Source organism: Girardinichthys multiradiatus, chromosome 17 (genome assembly GCF_021462225.1).
Source record: "Girardinichthys multiradiatus isolate DD_20200921_A chromosome 17, DD_fGirMul_XY1, whole genome shotgun sequence".
Classification (NCBI taxonomy): domain Eukaryota; kingdom Metazoa; phylum Chordata; class Actinopteri; order Cyprinodontiformes; family Goodeidae; genus Girardinichthys; species Girardinichthys multiradiatus.
Window position 1 is genome coordinate 6,194,665 of NC_061809.1, and position 24,960 is coordinate 6,219,624.

Below are 24,960 nucleotides of genomic sequence, written 5' to 3' on the forward strand. Positions count from 1 at the left end.
TAAAATAATATTTAGGGGAATATTATTTTCTAGATTGGAAACTTAACAACCTTTCTAGGTAAATGATCTTCAGCTGACTCAATGTGGGCGAGCACGTGTTCTTAGCCGTTAGCGGTTCCAGCTAACAAAAGAAGCTTATCATCAGAATCAAACACATACTTTTACAATACCACTAGTAAAAGGGTTGAAATGCATAAGCGTGGACGACGCTTTATGGCCGATCTCCTGTGTTTAAAAACCACCCTTTACATAAAGTTTGTCTTAACTTTAAAAACACAACATAGAACCATTAGCTGAGTTTCTCAACACAAACAAAAATAAACATCATTAAACGAACATTATTTAGATTATTTAACTCTAAAGTAATCTTCACTTCCCAAACACTACCTCTCATGTGAACCGTGCTGTGGAGAAGTTGTCCGGGGCGTTGAGGAAAACATCCATGTTAGTTGCAAGCTAACAAAGGCTTAGCTTGCAGCTAACCTCTGTAGCTGTGGGGAAGGGCTTTTAGCTGGCCCGACCAAACCGTACGACAAAGGCACACGATGGCCACGATGCGGCAACGTAGTTCTCACTACCTGGACGTACACAAAAAGCAAATGATTACTTATCTTTGTTGCATATGATTGTGTGATCATATGACTCTTGGATCCAGCTTAAAGAGTTATGTCTGCTTGCCAGCAAGGAGACATAAGCGTGCCTCTCCTGTCTGGTTCCCATCTGGAATCCGCGTTGAAAGAGGTCTGTTTGTTGGAACGCAGAGTTTTTAATTCAAACAGTGACGTCACGGGAAGTATGCTGTTACTCCTTTTTTGTTTCTGGCTGTGCTGGAAGTAGGTTAATGCGAATCATTTTGAAAGTTCCAGAAAAGTTCTTACTGGCCTTTCACGTTGTAACCCATGGCTGGGTCCCAACACCGCTTATCCTTTATTAAAAAAAACGCCAATCAAACCAAATCTACTGTCAGTATTAAAGACACTTTTTATTTCTGTCTCTCAATGAAAGCGAACCGAAAGCATACCGAACTGTAACTTTAAAACTGAAGTGTGTACCAAACCGTGATTTTGTGTACCATTGCAGCTTACTTGTAAAGCCACTGAAACATGGATTTACAAAATCTCAAATGTTAAATAGATTTCTGTTCAGAGGAAAACTGCTTTAGGATTTGTGCATCGTCTTACCATCTACTCTAGTAGTGACTTCTTGCACCCTCTAAAATCCCCCTCACACACACACACAGACACACCCAAAGATACACACACCTTTTAAGACTGGTTAAACTCCTAACTAATGAATGCAACAAACAGTGTCATAATGTGATGTAACCAGTCCAAGTGTCTAGAACAGAATCTGTTTACCGCTGTCAGACTGAAGGTTCGTGCCAGATACTGGCTGCTGAGGTACCATCAACTAAGCTGCACGTAAAGTCCCTCTGGAGAAGAAAGCCAACTACTCTGTTCTTCAGACCCACATGCTCTTAAATGTGTATTTATGTGTGTTTGGCAGGTGAGGAAGACCTTCTTCACATTGGCCTTCTGTGATTTCTGCAGAAAGCTGCTGTTCCAGGGTTTTCGCTGTCAGACCTGTGGCTACAAGTTCCACCAGCGCTGCAGCACAGAGGTTCCTCTCATGTGTGTCAACTATGACCAGCTAGAGTAAGTCCCAGACATGAAAGGTTCATCCAGCTGACCAGCTTGGAAATGTACACATCTACTTAATCAAATGATGTGGTCATGAGAGCTGTGTTTTAATACTTCCCGACACACTTATCAATAATATCAGCCACAAAGCTCCTTTGGCCTGTGACGGCTGTGTGGTGGTGCACTGCAGCCGTTCTGTGGATGCTAGCCTTTCTGTTCTTGCTCAGTGCAAAGCGTGTTCTACACTGTGTTGTCTATCATCTTCCAGTTTTAATTCCAATAGTCATTGCCAAAACAAAGTAAACGCTGTTGTCTCTAAGGTTTGACATATCAGGACATAATAAAATGATCATTGCCTGAGAAAAGAGGGGTGTTGAAAGGTAGATTTAGTCCCGGGATCACGGTGCAAACAAACAGGCATTTCCAAATTGTTCAATGCATTCTATTAAATTTCAATTCAGTTTTATTTATAGAGCGCCTATTCACAACACATGTCATCTCAAGACACTTCACAAAGTCAATTCAATCGAATCATACAGATTTAGGAGAATTCTCTCTGCTTTTACGCACCAGTCTGGGATGTGAGCAGCTCTTGTACCTGCTGCATTCAGAAGATAGAGAGGAGATTGCAGCACACCAGAGAACTTCTTCACAGACAGAAGTTCATTTAGGCTATAGCTGGTGACATCATTTTGTACAATACAGCAAATACTTATTCACCTCAGTTTACATAGTGTTGAGATTATTATACTGCATCTTGTCTAGAGTGTTTCTTTGTGTATATGAATGTTTTTAAGTTTTTCTAATTTTTGCCAAATCTTTTTTTTTTAAAGCTATTTACAGTCTGTAAATATTTAAATAATTCTGTACTATACTGTTTGTAATTTTGTTCACTTTTTATTCATGGTTATTATGTTTCTATTATTTATTTATCCTTCCTAATATTACCTTGCTACAGGATCTACTTTAATCTGTCCTGGTGCCCAAACTATTTAATTTCCCTTTAGGGGATGATAAAGTTTGTCTTTTCTCTATATTCATAATTTTATGATTGTTTATGGAAGTTTATGTGCTCATTTATTTGACTACTTAGGGGGTTTATCTCTGCACAGTCGAGTAGGTAGCATTTCATTAATTCACTGTTCATTGTTCTGAGAACATCTCTTCTTTCTCTCTGTCTTTCCGGCATCTTCTCTGCTTAAGAAACTCTTAGGCTCACTAAAAGTCCTCCTCACAACTCTTAACATTTGTTCACTTTAGAAGCTCTCATAAGGCCTAAGGTGTTTTGTGAATAGCTTATCTTACTGAAGGAAAATTCATACCAAATATGCCCTGATTGATCAATGGGAAAGGGCTGACATACCAATACACATGAACACGTGAACATGTAAGGTAGCTGCCAATCTTGTGGGTGCCCAGGTAAATTTGCGCCACGTCAGACCTTGCAGTGTTCAGAGAAACTGCAAAAAGAGCCTGATTTCAGACTCTACTAGGCTGGTTTACCTTGTTCAGTATTAAATTCATGGCAGGATGATTAGAAAAAGATTGAACAAGCATGGTTAGTTTGAAAATGTTGCCAGGAGAAAGTATTTTCTCTTTAAAAAAAATATGGTAGCATGACGTACTTTGCATCTTATTGAACCACAAGATTTTGGAAAGAAGAAAAAAAAATGTTTTGCCACAATGCAAAATACCAACTCGCAAGCATAGTAGTAGGGGGTGATGATTTGGGGCATGTTTCATAGACACAGGACCTTAGCACAAAGCATGTCTAGTGGTACTACAAAGTGACTCAGTAAGTCAACCCAGGGTTATAGGCTCTAGATATGTGTGCTCATGTAAACCATCATGTGCAGATATTGTGCCATCCGGACTAGAGCTGCACAATATATACACTACTTACAAAAAGTGAGGGATATTTCATTTGGGTGAAATTTCAGGATGTACCTAAAATGCACTATGATCTTTACAGGTGAACTTAATGTGACCTCTAAACCTTTGAATAGACATGTCCAACTTCAATATTTCTGTCCTTTTTGCACAACTTGCTGTTATTTAACAAGGAGCTTAACGTCAAAGTTCACAACAGGTATTTGATTCTTGAATCGACCAGTATATTTCCTCCTCATCATGCTGTCAACATTTTGACATTGTTAGAACAGGACAACACCTAAAAATTGATCAACAGTACCTCACCATTACAAGGCTTTAAACAGGATGTTCTCAGAGGGAAGTTGCCACTGAGCTTAGAGGGTCACACAGTGTCATCAGCAGGTTGCAACAGATATACAGAGACTGGAAGAGTCACAAGAAGGCATAGAAGTGGACGTCCTTTAGCCATATCCCACACTGATGACCCCTTTGTTGTGAACAGTGCTCGGAATGATAAATGCCACTCAACTCCAAGCATATTTAAGGAAGGTGAGAAGCACCCCAAGGCAAAGTCAGACGATTTCAAACCGTTTACATCAGCATGGTCTGCTATGCTAGATGACCTGCAAGGGTACCCGACCACACCACCAGACACAGGCTTCATCATCTTGCATGGGCCACGGAGCATTTATGCTGGATGAGGGACTAGTGGGCCTCAGTGCAGTTCTCTGTTGAAAGTTGATTCACACTGAGCAGAAATGATGCCCGCTAATGATGTTAGAGACTAGCTATACATCAGTGACTGATGTCACCAGACGAGCCTTTGGTGGCTCATACTACCTGAATAACATCATTAGTCCAGTCTTGATGCCCCTGCATGAACCACCCAGACTTAATTTCACCCTCATAGAAGACCATGCTTTCAGCTCATCAGGGTCACGTTAGGGAAGGGCTGCTGGAGACTGGGGTACCTGGAATGGAGTGACCTGCACTTTCTCCAGTCCTAAATCCCATTGAAAACCTATGGGATCAGCTGAGTCACAGTCTTGAGGCTCGTAACTCTGTACCACCTCAATGACCTGAGGGCTGCCCTTAAAGAAGAGTGGAATGCCAAGCTTGTCGAGCTGTAATTGAAGCACAAGGGCACATCGGATTCAATTCAACAATACTTCGTTTAATTTCTCTTTGGGATTAATAATGTTGTAGCTCATTATGTAGGTTTCTTCAAAGAGCCGTTGTAGATGCTGATGTCTGTGGGCAGGAAGGATCTCCTGTAGAGGTCTGTCCTTCAGCAGATCTGATGAAGCCTCTGACTGAATACACTCTGTACTGTAGTACGACACTCTCATGAAGAGGATGCTCAGGGTTCTCCATATTGTTGTGAAGTTTCATTCTGTGCACAATGATCTCCAGAGGTTCCAGAGGAGTCCCCAGAACAGAACCAGCCTTCTTTATCAGCTTGTTGAGCTTTTTTAAGTCCCTGGCTCTGAGGCTGCTACCCTGGCAGATGACTGCAGAAGTGATCACACTCTCCACAACAGACTTATAATGACACATTATTGACATGTTTTGTTGCGGTCTACCCACCACTGTTGTTAGCTTTTGTTTCAATAAATTGTTCGGGATGAGGATCACCAATGCATGATTCTACCTAAATGCCCTACTTTCATAATATCATATCTCTGTCGTGTGAACTCCACATGTTCAGTATTACAATTGTAAAATTTATTTTGCAAATTAAAGCAAAATTAATTCTGGAATTCAAATCATGTCGTTAACATTTTAATTGGTTGTTTGTTACCATGACCCCACCTCTAGCTCCTAATGAATTTGACCCAGCTATAGCTGGGGACACACAATTTGTTTTTTGCCAATTTTACACACAATTCCTACTCGGGAAAAGTCTGTGTCAGTCCGCAGTAGTTTTGCGGTCAGTTGGCAAGGCGAATTGGGACCAAAAATCTGTTAGTGTGAAATGGGATGAACACTAAAATCTAAACGTGTGAGGGGAGAACCGACCCGACCTTTTCACAGTTAAACATGTTTAAATTTTTTGAGGTGGATCTGGACACGGTCAGGAAGTCTGAAAATGAGCTGTGAGCTGACTTTTTTTTTGTAGCTATACAATATTATGAACACAATGCACAGAGCATTATGCAAACTATTAGCTAACTAATTATAATGACATACTGAGAAAAATCAAACAGAAAACTAAAGCGAGATTCTCGGATATTTAAGATTAAAACACGAAGCTCATTATTAAAAGTAACCAAACAATTCACATATGGAACATAAAGGTAATGAGACTTTGCCTGATGTCATTTCTAATGGTAGTCATTGTCCAATGGTGTTATTCAACAGACTAAAACTCTGTTATTAATCCATCGACCCCTGTTCTGCACAACACATCAGTCTCTGTGTAATAGTCTCTATAAAGTCTCTGTGTAATAATTTTCACCTGTTAGACACAGCACTGGCTCATCTACTACTGTACATCTTTCTGTTGCTCCTGCTGTTTCAGCTGTATCTTAAGTTTGTCTTTTACATTTTTAGATAAGACTGTGCAACATATGAAACCCACTAATTGTCCTCTTGGCTGTCTTCCATCTAAATTGATGGAGGTTTTTATTACTGTTTCCTGACTTTTAATAACTTTTGTCTTAGCTCAGGAATCATGCCAATTGTTTATAATTGTTATGCCCCATCCTAAAAAATTGCACCTTGATCAAGGGCTGAAACAATTCCTCGAATGATTTGAGTGCCTGAATTACTAAAACTCCTCGAGGCAAATTATCTACCATAAGGGTTTCGTTAAACTCTGTTTAACTATTCAGCTTGTTCCGGCCTGGGTGGTTGTTTGTGCTGCACGACGCTCTCACTTCTGCTAATGATGGCCTATCCTGCTGATGTGGATGCCAAGCATTCTTATAAGCTATAGAGGGAGCAGTGGGGGAAAAAGAAGCACATAGAAAACGAGAATGTGTCAAAGTGTGGGATCACTTTAAACTTAACAGAAAAGAAGAGAACCTAGTGTGTGTACTGCAAAAATGGTAAATGGACTGAATTTATATAGCACCTTTCCAGTCATACAGACCGCTCAAAGCGCTTTACACTAGAGCCACATTCACCCAATCGCACTCACTAACGCTCACACATTCATACACCGATATGCAGATCGGTAGGCAACTTGAGATTAAGTGCCTTGCCCAGGGGCACAATGACATACAGCAGGAGGAAGCTGGAATCGAACCCACAACCTTCCGATTGCAAGACAACTACTCTTCCTACTGAGCCGCAGTCGCCTCAAAACTGAATTAGCATTTCATGTAGCACGTCCTCGATGTTCCAACACATGAGCAGAAAACATATGCTTCCTCCTCTCCCACGGGATGACACCCCCACTCCCAGCCACGTGTCAATTTGTGACTAAGGCTATGTTCACACTGCAGGCAAATGCTAAGCAAATGCTACATTTTTTTTGCCAGTCATGGCAGCCTAAATCTGATCTTTTCACCTCCAAGAAAATCTGAATTACAGACTTCTCATACAGACTTCTCTGCAGAAGTAGCAGTCACTGCATGACAAAAGGCCATTGTTAGTGTTATGCTGTCTTTTTTTCTTACCTCTCTTTGTCTTGTGATGATGTGGTCATAATATTGCCGGCTCCCATTGCTCTACAACTTAATAAAACAGTGACGCCGGGATCCATTATTACTTCAGGAAACAGTGTGATGCTGGTTGACGCCTATATTCATCTGCACATGTGGGTCACTTTGGGGTTGTGAACTTTTCAGCTTGGGACAGTACTCTCACCTTTCCTTTTCACTCTGTACACCTCAGACTTCCAGTACAAGACAGACTCCTGTCATCTGCAGAAATACTCAGATGATTCTGCAGTTGTGGGGTGGATCAGAGATGGACAAGAAGCTGAGTACAGGAAGGCGGTGGACCGCTTTGTGGCATGTTGTGGAAACAATCCTCTCTTCTTGAACGTGACTAAAACAAAGGAGATGATCTACAAGAAGGGACAGAGCAGACTGTACTAATTGAGGAAGCTTAGGTCCTTCAGTGTTTGCAGCAAGATGCTGCATATCTTCTATAAGTTTGTTGTGGAGAGTATGATCTCTTCTGCCATCATCTGCTGGGGTAGCAGCATCAGAGCCAGGGACTTAAGAAAGCTCAACAAGCTGATAAAGAAGGCTGGCTCTGTTCTGGGGACTCCTCTAGAACCCCTGGAGATCATTGTGCAAAGACGGATTCTTCATAAAATGAAGAACATTATGGAGAACCCAGAGCATCCTCTTCACGAGACTGTCCTACAACAACAGTGTCTTCAGTCAGAGGCTTCTTCAGATCTGCTGTAAGACGGAGCGCTACAGGAGATCCTTTCTGCTATCAGCATCTACAACGGCTCTTTTGAAGAAACCTTCATATTATGAGCCACAACTACATTTAATTTCCCTTTGGGATTAATAAAGTATTTTTGAATTGAATTTTGAATTAAAGTATGATGGCGGTTGAATTTAATCAGTAGTTTGAATGACCATCAAAAAAATCAGAATTTTACATCAAGTCTTGCAGTGTGAACACAGCTTTTGTTGCGCATTATCAACTCAGGCTTCGAAAGCACACTTCCGTAAACATTGGATGTGTGCAGAACAAGAACAGGTGCATATGATATACATGGGGAAGCTACTTCTTTTTTATGGTGGTTGACAAATCAACCATAAAGGTGCATTCCCACCACCAATTGAATTGGAGCGTGGACAGTAAACTAACAGGAAAAAGAACCCTAGATTACAGGTCCTTCTCAAAATATTAGCATATTATGAAAAAGTTCATTATTTTCCATAATGTAATGATGAAAATTTAACATTCATATATTTTAGATTCATTGCACACTAACTGAAATATTTCAGGTCTTTTATTGTCTTAATACGGATGATTTTGGCATACAGCTCATGAAAACCCAAAATTCCTTTCTCACAAAATTAACATATCATTAAAAGGGTCTCTAAACGAGCTATGAACCTAATAATCTGAATCAACGAGTTAACTCTAAACACCTGCAAAAGATTCCCGAGGCCTTTAAAACTCCCAGCGTGGTTCATCACTCAAAACCCCAATCATGGGTAAGACTGCCGACCTGACTGCTGTCCAGAAGGCCACTATTGACACCCTCAAGCAAGAGGGTAAGACACAGAAAGAAATTTCTGAACGAATAGACTGTTCCCAGAGTGCTGTATCAAGGCACCTCAGTGGGAAGTCTGTGGGAAGGAAAAAGTGTGGCAGAAAACGCTGCACAACGAGAAGAGGTGACCGGACCCTGAGGAAGATTGTGGAGAAGGGCCGATTCCAGACCTTGGGGGACCTGCGGAAGCAGTGGACTGAGTCTGGAGTAGAAACATCCAGAGCCACCGTGCACAGGTGTGTGCAGGAAATGGGATACAGGTGCCGCATTCCCCAGGTCAAGCCACGTTTGAACCAGAAACAGCGGCAGAAGCGCCTGACCTGGGCTACAGAGAAGCAGCAATGGACTGTTGCTCAGTGGTCCAAAGTACTTTTTTCGGATGAAAGCAAATTCTGCATGTCATTCGGAAATCAAGGTGCCAGAGTCTGGAGGAAGACTGGGGAGAAGGAAATGCCAAAATGCCAGAAGTCCAGTGTCAAGTACCCACAGTCAGTGATGGTCTGGGGTGCCGTGTCAGCTGCTGGTGTTGGTCCACTGTGTTTTATCAAGAGCAGGGTCAATGCAGCTAGCTATCAGGAGATTTTGGAGCACTTCATGCTTCCATCTGCTGAAAAGCTTTATGGAGATGAAGATTTCATTTTTCAGCATGACCTGGCACCTGCTCACAGTGCCAAAACCACTGGTAAATGGTTTACTGACCATGGTATCACTGTGCTCAATTGGCCTGCCAACTCTCCTGACCTGAACCCCATAGAGAATCTGTGGGATATTGTGAAGAGAACGTTGAGAGACTCAAGACCCAACACTCTGGATGAGCTAAAGGCCGCTTTCGAAGCATCCTGGGCCTCAGCAGTGCCACAGGCTGATTGCCTCCATACCACGCTGCATTGAAGCAGTCATTTCTGCCAAAGGATTCCCGACCAAGTATTGAGTGCATAACAGTACATGATTATTTGAAGGTTGACGTTTTTTGTATTAAAAACACTTTTCTTTTTTTGGTCGGATGAAATATGCTAATTTTGTGAGATAGGAATTTTGGGTTTTCATGAGCTGTATGCCAAAATCATCCGTATTAAGACAATAAACGACCTGAAATATTTCAGTTAGTGTGCAATGAATCTAAAATATATGAATGTTAAATTTTCATCATTACATTATGGAAAATAATGAACTTTATCACAATATGCTAATATTTTGAGAAGGACCTGTATTTCTATTAGGTTAGTGTTTTTCAAAAATGATAGGATTTTAGCTTTTATTTAATTATATGAACTCCAAAAAGATTTTAAATGGTGTAAGTAACATTTAGTTGATTCAGTGCTTATTTGCGCTGCCTCCCTTCTGGTTAATATACGTTGCATTCCATGAAAACAAGCTGTACAGATTCGTGTATGCTTTTAAGTGTTTTATCAAGACCTGTGTGACACATTCTGAGACCTGTAATAATTTGCAAGGAAACTAAAACTGAGGTTTGATATACAATGGGGAGAACTATGACCACAGTCTCAAAGATGACTATAGTCGTCATCATTGAGACTGTGGTCCCAGCTCTCTACAGGTCATTGTCTAGGTTTTGCCACGTAGTTCTGGGCTGGTCCCTCACCTTCCTCATGATCATCACTGCCATGGATTAAAATCTTGCAGAGCAGGCAGGGTCCCCCTGCTCAAGCCAGCGCATGTCCAGGCCTGTCTGAAGTTTACCAATGAGGAAAGGGAGATGGTCAGGTGGTCTGATGAGACAAAAATAGAGCTTTTTAAAACTCAACTCACCGTGCTTGGAGGAAGAAGAAGGATGAGTACAACCCCAAGAACACCAACCCTACTGTGAAGCATGGAGGTGGAAACATTATACCTTGGAGATGCTTTTCTGCAAAGGGGACAGGACGACTGCACTGTATTGAGTGAAGGATAGATGGGACCTTGTATCAGAAGATCTTAGCCACCAACATCCTTCCCTCAGTAAGGGCATTGAAGATGGGTCATGGCCCCTTACCATTTTCTGGATTTTGTTTTAGATTCCGTCACCCACAGTTGAAGAGAACCTATGATGAAAATTAAAGACTTTTACTTGCTTTGCAAGTGGGAAATCCTGCAAAATCTGGCAGTGTCTCAAATACTTGTTCTCCCGCTTATAAAAGGCAGTGTTTATTATGCCTGAATGTAAATTGCTGCTTACCTTTTTTGATAGGTAATGTGTAATACTTTTTAATTATTGTCTGTTTTTGCGCTAAAAAAGAAGAGTAACTTCGCCTTTAAGTACACAAGGGTTTTATTTCTTTGAATAACAATATGCTTTTAATAAAAACAAAACAATCTCTTTCACTACAGAGGCAGCTTTTGACAGGTTAATGCCAGAACCTTTTGTTTTAGCTGCAGATGCATCCTTTGCTACTAATTTTTAAGTGTACACTAAAGACATGCTATGTTATTGCATTTTATGCAATAAAATGTTTTTTAAAATAATAATTGTTTACTTGCATTTTCTCTTACATATTTCTATTACTCATAAAATAAGCTTAAGTAGTTAAATGAAAAATCTGCATAATCTGCACTATTTTTTCTATAAGATTACTAAATTAAACGTCAGGATAATTGATAGGAATCTCAATTAATTAATAGTTAGCTGCAGCCCTTCCATTATCCCTTGGTTTCTTTTCATTTTAGACCAGTTTCCAAATTTTCTTTCCAAGGGTTTAGAAAAAAATGCTTTTAGTCAACAACTTTTTTTAAAGGTTAAAGTTTTGTTGGACCCAACAGCAGCCTTTGACCACAGTGGATCATTGTGTTCTTTTGTCCTGATTGAACCACTGTGTTGGTATCCATGGCACAGCACTAAAGTGGTTCACTTCTTATCTGACAGAACTTTCTCTGTCATGATTAATAATTTTGCCTCTTTTAGTGCTCCTCTTTCATGTGGGGTTCCACAAAGCTCCATTCTTAGCTCTAGTCTATTTTCACTTTATATTCTGCCACATGGAGCTAATATGACTCAGCACCAGTTATCCTTATACTGCTATGCAGATGATCTACAGATATATTTGTCTCTAAAGCCAGGTTGCTTTAATGCTCTTCATTATATACTGAATTTTATTACTGGTGCCAAACAGTGGTTGGGCCAGAATGTTTAGTTTTTAAACGAACAAAAAACTGAATGTATTTTATTTGGCTGCAGCACCACTAAATATGTCAGTGTTTTGACAGTAACATGGGTTTAAAACATGAGTTTAATATTTAAAAATGATTTTTCATTTTAAAATTAAATTGACTCTGTGTTCAGGGGAAGCTTTTTCAGCTGCATCTTTTGGCTAAAGTTATCATCCTGACAGGGGAGAAGGCCATTCATGTTTTTATTAGCTCCAGACCTGATTACTGTAATGCTCTCTATGTTGGTGTCTCCCACATGAGCTTCAGCTTGCCAGAATTTAGCTGTCCGTCCTATAACTAACACCTTCCGTAATGCACACGTTATCCCAGTATTATATTCTTTACACTGGCTTCTTGTTAGTTTTAGACTTCATTTAAACTATTACTGTTTGTTTTTAAATATCTTAACTGCCTTACACTTACTTATCTATCTGAACCTTCAAGTATTTGCATGGCGGATTCTTGAGGTCATTCAGTCAGCTTTTTTTTTGGATGTTCCAAGGACTAAGCTAAAACGCTGGGCCTTTTGCGTGATGGCACCAATGCTCTGGAACCAGCTTTCTTTGGATCATCCTGCCATCACCTAACCAGGCCTTTTTTAAAAGCAAATTGGAGATGCATTTGTTCAGAAAGGCTTTTAATGTTACTTAGCACATTTCCTTATAACTGTATTACTTTATTTTCTGTAGTGTTTGTGACTGGTTTTATGGCTTTAATGTTGCACTTTGGATGTTTAAGTGCTTCACAAATGAGTAAATAAAATGAAGTAATGAATACATTTATATTTTCTGAATGAAACATTTTCCACATAGGATAAACCTATTTATAATGCATTTTAATGATTATTTGTACAATCAGGCTTAAACTTGATATTGTTGTTTGTTCAGATAGAAACACATTAAGTCATCCAAAAGCCCACTGACAAACTCAACCTCAAATACACGCGTGGACAAAATTGTTGGTACCTCTCGGTTAATGAAAGAAAAACCCACAATGGTCACAGAAATAACTTGAATCTGACGATGGTAATAATGAATAACAATTCTATGAAAATCAACAAATGAAAGTCAGACATTGCTTTTCAAACATCCTTCAACAGAATTATTTAAAAAAAATAAACTCATGAAACAAGCCTGGACAAAAATGATGGTACCCTTAACCTAATATTTTGTTGCACAACCTTTTGAGGCAATCACTGCAATCAAACGATTCCCATAACTGTCAGTGAGGCTTCTGCACCTCTTAGCAGGTATCTTGGCCCTCTCCTCATGAGCAAACTGCTCCAGTTGTCTCAGGTTTGAAGGGTGCCTTTTCCAGACTGCATGTTTCAGCTCCTTCCAAAGATGCTCAATAGGTTTTAGGTCAGAGCTCATAGAAGGCCACTTTAGAATAGTCCAATGTTTTCCTCTTAGCCATTCTTGGGTGTTTTTACCTGTGTGTTTTGGGTCATTATCCTGTTGCAAGACCCATGACCTGCGACTGAGAGCAAGCTTTCTGACACTGGGCAGCACATTTCTCTCTAGAATCCTTGATGGTCTTGAGATTTCATTATACCCTGCACAGATTCAAGACACCCTGTGCCAGATGCAGCAAAGCAGCCCCAGAACATAACAGAGCCTCCTCCATGTTCCACAGTAGGGACAGTGTTCTTTTCTTCATATGCTTCATTTTTCCATCTGTGAACATAGAGCTGATGTGCCTTGCCAAAAAGTTCAGTTTTTGTCTCATCTGTCCATAGGACATTCTCCCAGAAGCTTTGTGGCTTGTCAACGTGTAGTTTGGCAAATTCCAGTCTGGCTTTTTTATGATTTGTTTCCAACAATGGTGTTCTCCTTGGTCGTCTCCCATGAAGTCCACTTTGCCTCAAACAACGTCGGATGATGCGATCTGACACTGATGTTCCTTGAGCTTGAAGTTCACCTTTAATCTCTTTAGAAGTTTTTCTGGGCTCTTTTGTTACCGTTCGTATTATTATTGTATTGTCTCTTTGTTTTTTCATACATTTTCCTCCTACGGCCACGTCCAGGGAGGTTGGCTACAGTCCCATGGATCTTAAATTTCTGAATAAAAGGTGCAACTGTAGTCACAGGAACATGAAGGTTCTTGGAGATGGTCTTATAACCTTTACCTTTAGCATGCTTGTCTATAATTTTCTTTCTAATCTCCAGAAACAATTCTTTCCTTCGCTTCCTCTGGTCCATGTTGAGTGTGGTACACACCATGTCACCAAACAGCACAGTGACTACCTGTAGCCCTATATATAGGCTCACTGACTGATTACAAGAATGTAGACACCCGTGATGCTAATTAACGGACACACCTTGATTTAACATTTAACATGTGCCTTTGGTCACTTTATTTTCAGGGGTACCGTCATTTTTGTCCAGGCCTGTTTCATGAGTTTATTTTTTAACATAATTCTGTTGAAGCATGTTTGAAAAACAATGTCTGACTTTCATTTGTTGACTTTCATAGAATTTTAATTCATTATTACCTTTATCAGATTCAAGTTATTTCTGTGACCATTGTGGGTTTTTCTTTCATTCACCGAGGGGTACCAACAATTTTGTCCACATGTGTACATGTTCCAAATTCAACATGACTATTAAATAATTAAATAAGCATCAAATCACATTCACTTGTGGGTTAAACTTCACATTATTTACATTTTATTTTATGACGGAGTGTAACAGAAATATAACCTGTCAGCTTTGAAAATACCTTTTATTACTGCCACCTACTGGAATGTTTGTTCCTTCAAATTGTCAACCTCGTGGTAGTTTCAACGAGAGTTTGATGCATTCAATTGGTTATAGTTGGTTTGATAAATCTTGTAGTCTGTGATCCCTCAGCAGATCCAGTTAAGTGCATATTCCTCAGTCATGAAAATTTTAATATTTTATTTTATTATTTTTCTCATGGTTATATTTTCACACAGAGTCTAAACAAAACATGTATTTCATAATATGTTATTATGTACTTATCTTTTGACATAACATGCTGGAGCTAACATTGTAAAAATACTGTTACTATAACCACATGATGGTGCTATGGTCTTATTTCTACAAACAGCAGAAGTCTGTCTGGCCTTTTAACAGTGTGTGGGGTCTACATGCTTTCCTGGTCCCTGATAGTTTGCCTAAGATACCACAACACATTGATCTGAACGGCATCATGGCTCCTCTTCTGAGCTCATGTCTTGAGAATTTTTAAATGAATTGAAGCAATAATTTAATCTTAATGTGTGTGTTCTGCAGCTTGTTGCTTGTATCAAAGTTCTTTGAGCATCACCCGTTCAGCCAGGAAGAGGTCTCCTCGGAGGGAACCACGCCTGTGTCTGATCTCTGTCCATTTCTCCCTCCATCAGACTCCACTGGGTAAGTGCTTCTTTGCTATTTAGGAGTCAGCAACTGATACTGTTCCCAAAATCTATCCAATCATATCTCAAACACTGAATGTTGATGTGGGACACTGAGGAGAGTGTTTTAGTTACTATGCTAAAAGTGGATACAGTGTATGAAAAAAGGTTGTTGAACTCAGGCACTCATGCAACTGCAATTTTCCCGAGTCCAACCAGTGACCTCATTGCACTTGTGTCTTCCTTATTTTTACTGTAAATTATTTACAAGCTTTACTTACAGCAATGTGTAAATACTGGAAAGTTGCTGTTTGTTACAGTTTTCATGATATTCCATTGCAATATACTAAATATTATTATGGGGTATTTTCTCTAAGCATCCCTGGTGGGTTTAGGAAGGCAGCAAAGGTGGGTTAACCTGCATTTAATCCACCTCTTCAGTTTCGGTGACATCTAAACATGCTGTATGAAGAGAGCTCAATAGCGCCTTTTGCTTTTGAATGAGAAAAAATGCAGTGCAGAAGCCAGTCTGTTGACCTCACCTATTTCTTACTCATCATTTCTTTAGGTCTATATACCACACTACAGTGTCCCCGTCTAAGTCTATCCCCATCCCAACTAGTTTTCGGACAAGTGAGGAGGACCACCGCAACCAGTTTGGCCAGCGAGATCGTTCGTCCTCTGCCCCCAATGTCCATATTAACACCATTGAGCCAGTCAACATTGATGTGAGTCTACTGGACAAGTTGAATAGAATAAATTATATCTCACTTTCTTAGGGTAGACAGTACTGTTAAATAGAAATATACTGATTTAGTTTCTGGTCTGGTTCCAATATATGTAAAGTCCATCATTGACAGCTTACAAAATAAGCTGGGTGAGTTGAACATTTGATTGTGTCTGTAATAAAATCTCACTTTCGTGTTGCCTTTAGCACAACAAACCTGTTCTCTATTACTCCTTAGGATGTGACACTTAAAAACGTGCTCTGATAATTGTCACTCATTGCTGCCAGCAGCAGATGTTCTACACAGATTTTTTTCTTTACATTTTTACAGTTTGTGTCTTTTTCTTTTCTCAGGACCTTATTCGTGATCATGGTTTGCAGAGGTCTGATGGAGGTAAGAATCATAGCAGTCAACAGTTTATGCCCCTTTTCTACTGGCTTGATTTGGCCCTACTCGACTCCACTCGGCTGCGAGCATTTCCATTACAGTTTTTTACGTACCGGTACTGAGTCGGGACAACTAGTGACGTCACTAATTGGCCATGGGACCAGGAGAAATTAGAAGGTTTTTGCTGAGGTAGTGCAGAGAAAAGTTAATGAAACTAAAGAGCGATTACAATAATATTAAAGGCCACATTTGCTGGAGCAGGTCAAACCCGAAATAAAATGTTATTATATACAAATTATAAACCATGCCTGAATTACACGCAGGTAGGGGGTGCTGTATTTGATAACATTCTAAACCAGCTGATCATGCATAAAGTCAGCTGTTTAGACTAACAAATATTTCCCCTAAAACACACAAAACTATACCGCCATGAAACAGCATGTTTGGTTTGGAAATGTATTTATAGTCCTTAAGCGAACCAGCGTCTGCAGGAGGGAGCAGGCAGAGAGCAGCTGCCCATAATCAGACTGCCTGCATCAGATCAAACTGTAGAATGAGCCTGCTGAATCCGTGGAGCACGAATAGCCAATGTCCAACCTAAAACTTCAACGTAGCTAAAAGTCTGCGGTTTTGCTCTTTAAAGTCCTTGTCCTTGTTATTGCCATGGCTGAGACAAAAACTTCCTCATAAAGCCCAAGAGACATTAAGGACATCCTTCAATCAAACGAGGTGTGAAAACTTTGACAGGTGGGCGGGACTTCCGGTGGCTGGGACATCCTAGGGCGGGACTTCCGGTGGCCGGGGCTTCCTGTGACGTAACCGGATATCATCATTAATTGGATGTTGTCATTAGCCGGATATCATCATTAATCGGATGTTGTCATTAACCGGAAGTTGTCATTACAAGGAAGCGAATCTTTCTAATTGTATGTTTTTAGATGTTTTTTACATCTAAAAACAAAACATGTAGTTTCTCCACTTTAAAAGGTCACTCAATTTAATGCAGGCACATCACACAAAATTCTGATAAAAAGAGAGAACCTGACATTGTAAATTCATTTTGTTTTAACACAGGGGGTTATTTAGATGCTATTTAGAAAAGAAGGATGAATTGGCTTCTGTTGTAGAGATGAACTGAAAAAAATAAAAAATAAAGGTTATAAAATCCTCAGACATGTCACTGTTTATTGAATTAAAGCAGACAACTTGTGTATTGTCTCAGACAGTCTTCACACCAACTGTAGTCAAAAAGTAATTAAGAGGAAAATAGCACTTTCCTGGCTATAAGTCTGGAGCATTGTCTGACAATACACATCCACTGTTTAATGAATAGATGGGCAGACTTCTAAACATTCACAGGTGTTTCTTGTGCATTGTCTCAGACAGTCTTCACACCAACTGTAGTCAAAAAGTAATTAAGAGGAAAATAGCACTTTCCTGGCTATAAGTCTGGAGCATTGTCTGACAATACACATCCACTGTTTAATGAATAGATGGGCAGACTTCTAAACATTCACAGGTGTTTCTTGTGCATTGTCTCAGACAGTCTTCACACCAACTGTAGTCAAAAAGTAATTAAGAGGAAAATAGCACTTTCCTGGCTATAAGTCTGGAGCATTGTCTGACAATACACATCCACTGTTTAATGAATTAACGCGTCTGCGCTGTTGCTGAGGTGTCTCGGGGGGTATGGCCAAGGGGCGTAACTAAGCGCGCTAATAGGATTTGGTCATTAGGGGGCGAATCTAGAATCAACAAATTAAAAAACAGAGGGGCGTTCTTCATTGTTTGTTTTAAATACTAGCGGAAAACGCAACAATTTACCTGCAGCATTTGCTGGAAAAGAACACTTGTTGAACAATGGTTAGAGTTAAGAGAGTTTTTCATCAAACCGGGGAGAAAAGCAAGATGTGCCAAGATGATGAACAACCATCTACATCATCTATTTCCTCGTCTGAGATACCTATCGGAATTCCTATCGTAACATACTCTGCAGATGATGATTCAACTTCACCAACAACAATGGATGAAAAACAGGCCTCAGGTCAGCTAAGACGTACATCTCTTCTGTGTGAAACCCCAGTAACTGTCTACAGGCATACGCGCCGTGAAATGGATGCCCCGAAGAAATCAAGATATTACCTATGCAAGGTACAAAGGCCTCCGTTCGACACTCTGCAGGAAGAGTGGTCTTTGGAACCATATGGACTGAGCGGTAGCTGGGGGTATATTTTCATGTACGAAATAGGAGAGCTCTGCCTGTATCAATTGGATCAAGACGAGGTATTTAATGGATCATTGGCTCTGTGTACTCTCACCCATAACGACTGGGGTGTGTTACGGATGGCAATCCCACACCTTAACGATAACCCTGAATCAGTCTCAGTGTACGAAAGGGAAGATGAAGATGAAAGCTCTCCTCGACCAGCAAAAAGGATGAGAATGTGTCCTTCCGATGTTGAAATAGCTGTGAGAGAACCTCTCTTTAGTGCAGTGTGGGGGTCAAAAACCACAGCAAATGGCCACTGGTCTTTTCAGGCAAGCAAACGCAAGAATAACCAGACGACCCCCTCAGATCTGTTTGTGTTGGAGGCATTCAATCAGAACTGCGGTGTATTTAAGACTGTGCTGGCTCTACCGTATGATGCTTGGGTTGAGAAGATGAATGAAATTGGACAGCGTCTTTCCAACCTTTTCGAAAACTCACGCTGCTGGATTGATGTTATGTCAGTGAAAAGAATCCTGACGTTCCCTGCTGTAGATCTAAAGCCCACCCTCTTTTGAGGACCCACCCTCTTTTGAGGACCCACTCCCCTTCTTGAGGACCCTCCCACCTTCCTGCACTATATATCAGGGTCTAACTGCGAGCTCACAGACTCTTCTTCTTCATAACGGCGGGCGGCAGACCTTGAGAATGTATGGAGCGTACGGGAAAACACCATACTGGGACCTCTACAGCCAGCAAGAAGAGACCGTCTTCTCTCCTGATCATGATGATAAAAGCTTCAACACCGAGCCGTATCATCCACCTTCTCCAGACCTCTACTCACCAGCCGCCTCATCGTCACATCTCTTTGAGTCCCTATTCAGTTCAGGGACACCGACAGGATACAACCTCAGATCATATCATCCGCCTTCACCCGGCCTCTATTCACCGCTATGCGTGGCTGAGTCTGTACACACAGATATCCAACCTGAAGACAAGAGGGTGATCGTGGAGGACGAGGCAACCATCAGCTACTCACCCTCCCCACAAACTCCAGACCCGATACCTGCCCCTCAGCCTTCACCAGAGGAGGAGGAGAGTAATCAGGGTGATGAAATTGACGGCTGGATCTCAAGCGCTCTCATCAATACGGTGAAAACAGCAATACTTCATTTATTCAACATAACCTGTTTGAACTATGTCAAAGAAACCTGTTATGGGTGCATTACGAACCACCCGAGCCAACGACAGCATCAGTGCCTGGAGATATTGGAGGAGGAGTATTACCAAGTCAACTTTCAACGCATCGTGCGACGACTCGTAAACCCCAAGCTCCTTCCTGCTATTCGGAAACTTCTGACACTTCGACGCATACAAGCAGATGACTTCAGAGTGAAAACGATTGCTGAGACGGTTTTATATGAACTGAAATCGGTACAAGGCTTCCATAGTGCAATCACTGATATGTACGATAAGATGAGCGGTAATGATTGTCTCAAGCAGCTTAACTCTGTCTCAGAGTGCTACGATCCGATCTCAGATGATTGATGACTTGTTTTGTCTTTTCTGTATTCTCTCTCAGCTTTCTACTGGTATACATATATAACATTTTTTTTTTTTTTTTTTTAAAGATTGCAATGTTTGAATTGATCTTTATTATCTGAATGTGTTTTTTTTTCTGTTTCTCTATTAAATACGGGTACAAAATAAAAAAAGAAGTATAAATATACCCTCAGGTGTTTGTTTTATTCATTATTTAACAAGTAGTCGTCAGAGTGAACATAAAACTGGGATGTCTGAAAGAAGGATCATGAAAAATGTATATTACAACCCATCAAATCCTGGAAGTTTAGGGGGTTTAGAAAGGTTGAGGAGGGTTATACAAGATGAAACGGGGAAGAAGGTAGCGGTTGAAAAAGTTAAAGATTTTTTATCGGGAGAAGATACCTATACTCTACATGAACCTGCAAGAATAAAGTTCCCGAGAAACAGAGTTTTTGTCACCAGACCATTGAGACAGTTTCAAGCCGATCTCTGTGACATGCAAGCTCTGGCCAAGGAAAATGACGGTTACAATTATTTATTAACAGTCATTGACATCTTTTCAAAGAGGGTGTATGTACGTGTTTTGAAGAGGAAAACTGCTGCAGAGGTGCTAAAGGCTTTTGAATCAGTTTTTAAAGAAAGTCAGGTCCCAAAACAACTTCAGACTGATGCAGGGAAATAATTTTTTAACAAGAAATTTAAGCTTCTAATGGAGAAACACGGTATTGAACATTTTGCCACAGCAAGTGAAGCAAAAGCCTCTGTGGTTGAGAGGTTTAACCGTACGTGAAAAACAAGGATGTGGAGATATTTTACTGCTAACAACACCCGGCGGTACATTGACGTCCTGCAAAATTTAACTAGAAGCTACAACCACAGCTACCACACCAGCATTAAGATGAGCCCAATGGAAGTGACCTCAGAAAATGCCTTTCAAGTGTTTCAGAATCTGTACGATGTTACCTCCAACAGATATTGCAGGGACTCAGTGACAATGTTTAAACAGGGGGATCTTGTCAGAATATCCAAGGTACGTGGAGTGTTTGACAAAAAATACAAACAGAGTTTTACGGATGAAGTGTTTACAGTGTATGAGCGGATACCCCGATCTCCTCCTGTATACAAACTCAAAGATTTGGATGGAGAACCTATTGAGGGTTCTTTTTACGCTGAGGAACTTCAAAAAGTAAAAATATTTAAGGACAAGATGTATCAAGTGGAGAAAATATTAAATCAACGCACCGTCAAGGGTGTTAAACAGGTTTTTGTACGCTGGAAAAATTGGCCTGAGAAATTCAACAGTTGGATCAAGTTTGATGAACTACGAAACGTATAAAATAGGTGTGTGCTAAAACCTAATGATTCATACAGCATCATGGAACGCAAGGCAGAGGATGACGGTTTTTACATTACCCTTCCCTCTAATGCTAGCATGGAAGTGTTTAAAAATAATACCAGTTCGAGTTTCCGTGTAAATTTAGCTCAACATATTGATTTAGAAGGCCAATGGATGGTTGCATTAGTAGAGATTTCATACCCTCATACATGGCATAATTTACCGGATTATGATGCCTACTTTGAATGGAGGAAGGTTGGCGATGTGGAGATCAATACGCAAAGGATCAGAAGTGGCTACTATAACAGCGTTATTCAACTCAAGACAGAGATGGAACTGTTTTTCAAAAAAATGAACTCGGGTATTAAATTCAGCAAAGTTCAAAAGAGATTTGCATTTCAAGCAAGCGGTCCGTATGAAATATGCTTCTTCAACATTCTGGCTTATATTCTGGCTTATATGATGGGCGTGAAACCAGGGGAATGGATTCATGTATCTGAACCAAAACTGGCTCCTTTCCCGGCAGATATAAAGGCTGGTTTCTATCACCTATACTGTTACAGCGACGTGGTCAGCCCGCAAATAGTAGGCGACACTTTTGCGCCTTTACTGCGGACCGTCAAAGTACAAGGCGACTTCAGTGATATGGTTACTCTGACGTTTAACCCTGCCCACTACCTTCCAGTTTCCAGAAGACATATTGAAAATATCCATATAGAAATTAAATCGGACCAAAATGTTCCTGTAAATTTCGCCTACCGGTGATATCACAACGTAGCCTGAGATAAATTTTATTTGTATAAACAGAGATATATATAACCTCTAAGACTGATTGATTATCATTCATATTACCCTGGTCCTTCAACACTGCATCAAGCAGGCAAGAGAGAACATGGCACATCTAAGTCTGAGACGTGATCCAAATCGCTTTGTAAATTACTATGTAAGTCAATCAGGCGGTAATCTGCCAGGGTTTTATGGGGCCCCGGTCATGTACGAACGCGGAATTGGATCATTATTTTCAAAATTATTCCGCTTCATATCCCCTCTGGTTAAAAAAGGATTTGCTATTGCAAAACCCCATCTTAAAACGGCTGCATCAAATATCGCTTCGGATGTCATCGGTAGAGCCGTGAGTAAAATGAGTGGTTCTACATGCACCGAAGGTCAAGAAGGTTCAGGAATTATGGTTTTATCCAAAAGACCCAGAACAAGACCCCCTGGTGATCGTTTAAGGACGGTTAAAAAACAACGACAAACGCGAAAAAGGAGATCAGTTGGAGCTGACAAACGAAGAGGAAGGAAGTCATCCGCATGTTTTGATATATTTAAATAATGGCTCTTTTACATAACAAATCATCAGAGTGCACGCTGGCAGAGTTGGATTTATTTTCTGCCCCGATGACGCAGCTATCGATTGAAGATAAAATTTACACCGAGATCCAGCCTTTATCAGCAATCACCGATGGAGGCCCGATCGAGTTTTTCATTCCGGGAGATGGAGAAAAGTATCTAGATCTCAACGATACACTGTTGCATCTCAGAGTGAAAATTACTAACGAGGATGGAACAAACCTGCCGGATGATGCACCTGTAGGGCTCATCAACTACCCGTTAAACACCATCTTCAGTCAGTGTGACGTCACTCTCGGAGATCGATTGATTTCACAATCCAGCGCTACACATCCATACAGAGCCATGATTGAGACATTGTTAAACTTTTCTGAGGATTCTTTAAAAAGCAAGTTTAGCTCTGGTCTTTTTTATAAAGACACTGCAGGGGCTCTGAACTCTATTGTTACAACTAACGGCCCTAACCAAGGTCTTAACAACAGAGCAGGCTTTACGGAAAATTCCAGGGAGGTACATCTCCTAGGCCCCCTGCATGCAGACATATTTTTCTGTGAAAGACTTCTTTTAAACTCTGTTGACCTCAAAATTAAACTTACAAGAGCCAACGATGCCTTTTGTCTCATGGCCGCAAGAGACTCTACTTTCAAACTCAGGATATTAGGAGCATCTCTTTTTATCAAAAAAGTTACTGTCTCTCCAGCTGTACGACTGGGTCACACTACAGCTTTAATGAAAGCAAATGCTCTGTATCCACTTTCACGTGTGAATGTAAAAACATATTTCATCCCTGAAAATTCAAGGGTATGCAACCAAGAGAATCTTTTCTTAGGCATCTTTCCCAAGTATGTGGTGATTGCATTACTGGATCATGACGCTTTTACAGGAACACGCAATCTCAATCCGTTTGACTTTAATCATTTTGATATGGAATATTTAGCTTTGTGTAAGGATGGCAGACAAATTCCAGCTAAGGCCTTCCAGCCCAATTTTAACCAAGGTAATTCAGTGAGAGAGTATTACAACTTGTTTACGGCTACAGGACGACATCTAAAAGATCTTCCGCTGAGTATAACACGTCAGGAATTTAATCAAGGATACTCTCTATTCGCATTTAATCTTAACCAGGGTGAGGACACAGATGCTCTATCTCCAGTTTCCAGTGGGAATTTAAGACTGGAAATGCGTTTCAGAAACCCGTTGCCTCATACCACCACGCTGATCATCTACGCTTGTTATGACTCTATTTTAGAGATTGATTCAAAGAGGTGTGTGCTGGTGGATTATTATTAATCTAATCAGACATGAATAATCATGAAATTGAGAACATACTGCATCATCTGCTGGGAGATTTGTTTTGCGGTGTGTGGCCGTGCGACCAGCTCCCGCTGCTAGCTGACAAATTCCCAGGGCCGGCCTACTTTATTGTGAACACACATCCTTTACACATGCCTGGAGAACACTGGTTAGCTCTGACTTTGGATGAGAATGGTCAATCCAGCTTTTTTGACTCTTATGGATTCTCTCCGGATTTTGAGTTCTACCCGTCAAGCATCGTAACATTTTTAGAAGACAGATCCTCAAAAATATTGTATCATAATAATCAGCTTCAAAACACTATGTCCACTGTGTGCGGTCACCATTGCATTTTTTATCTATGTCATAGAGCGTGCGGATTATCACTGCAGCAAGTGTTGTCAAAATACACCGGAGATGTGATTAAGAATGATTTAATGGTATCTAACTTTGTGAAAAAATATCAGAAATGTGTCATTAATCAAAGTTGTACATTTTATACTCACGGAGCATGCTCTTTGGAGATGTTTCTGGATTGTTATGGAATTTAAATTGTCTTTTTTTTTTTTTTCCATTGTTTTTTCTTATGATATAATATTTGTGTAATGACATCATATGTTAGTGTGTGAAGTAGAGAACGAAGCTAGACTTGAAAATATAATCAATAAATATTTTATTGAATAAAAGAAATGGGCTACATGTTTCATTTTCTTATAACGGTTTATGGTGAAAATGTAATCCATCGGGGTGGTAGTGTCGTCTTACGAAGAGACTTTTTTGTCTTCCCATCAGCATTTTTTGGATCTTCCAGCTCGGATCTCGACCAATGGGGAGAATGAGTTATCTGCCTTCTTCTTCTTGTTCTTCTCTGCTTAATGCTGGGTGGTGTACCCCCATTTTCAATAGA

General features: G+C 40.4%; 1 protein-coding gene across 2 annotated transcripts in view; it reads left to right on the top strand.

The window, feature by feature from the left end:
- The window catches only part of braf (B-Raf proto-oncogene, serine/threonine kinase), a 116,315-nt gene that overhangs the window by 20,511 nt on the left and 70,844 nt on the right, over window positions 1-24,960 (top strand). For both annotated transcript variants that reach the window (XM_047389846.1, XM_047389845.1), the window contains 4 exons: window positions 1,507-1,655; window positions 15,105-15,224; window positions 15,774-15,933; window positions 16,287-16,326. In XM_047389846.1, coding sequence (XP_047245802.1) covers window positions 1,507-1,655; window positions 15,105-15,224; window positions 15,774-15,933; window positions 16,287-16,326 — 469 coding nt within the window. The remainder of the gene's footprint in view (window positions 1-1,506; window positions 1,656-15,104; window positions 15,225-15,773; window positions 15,934-16,286; window positions 16,327-24,960) is intronic.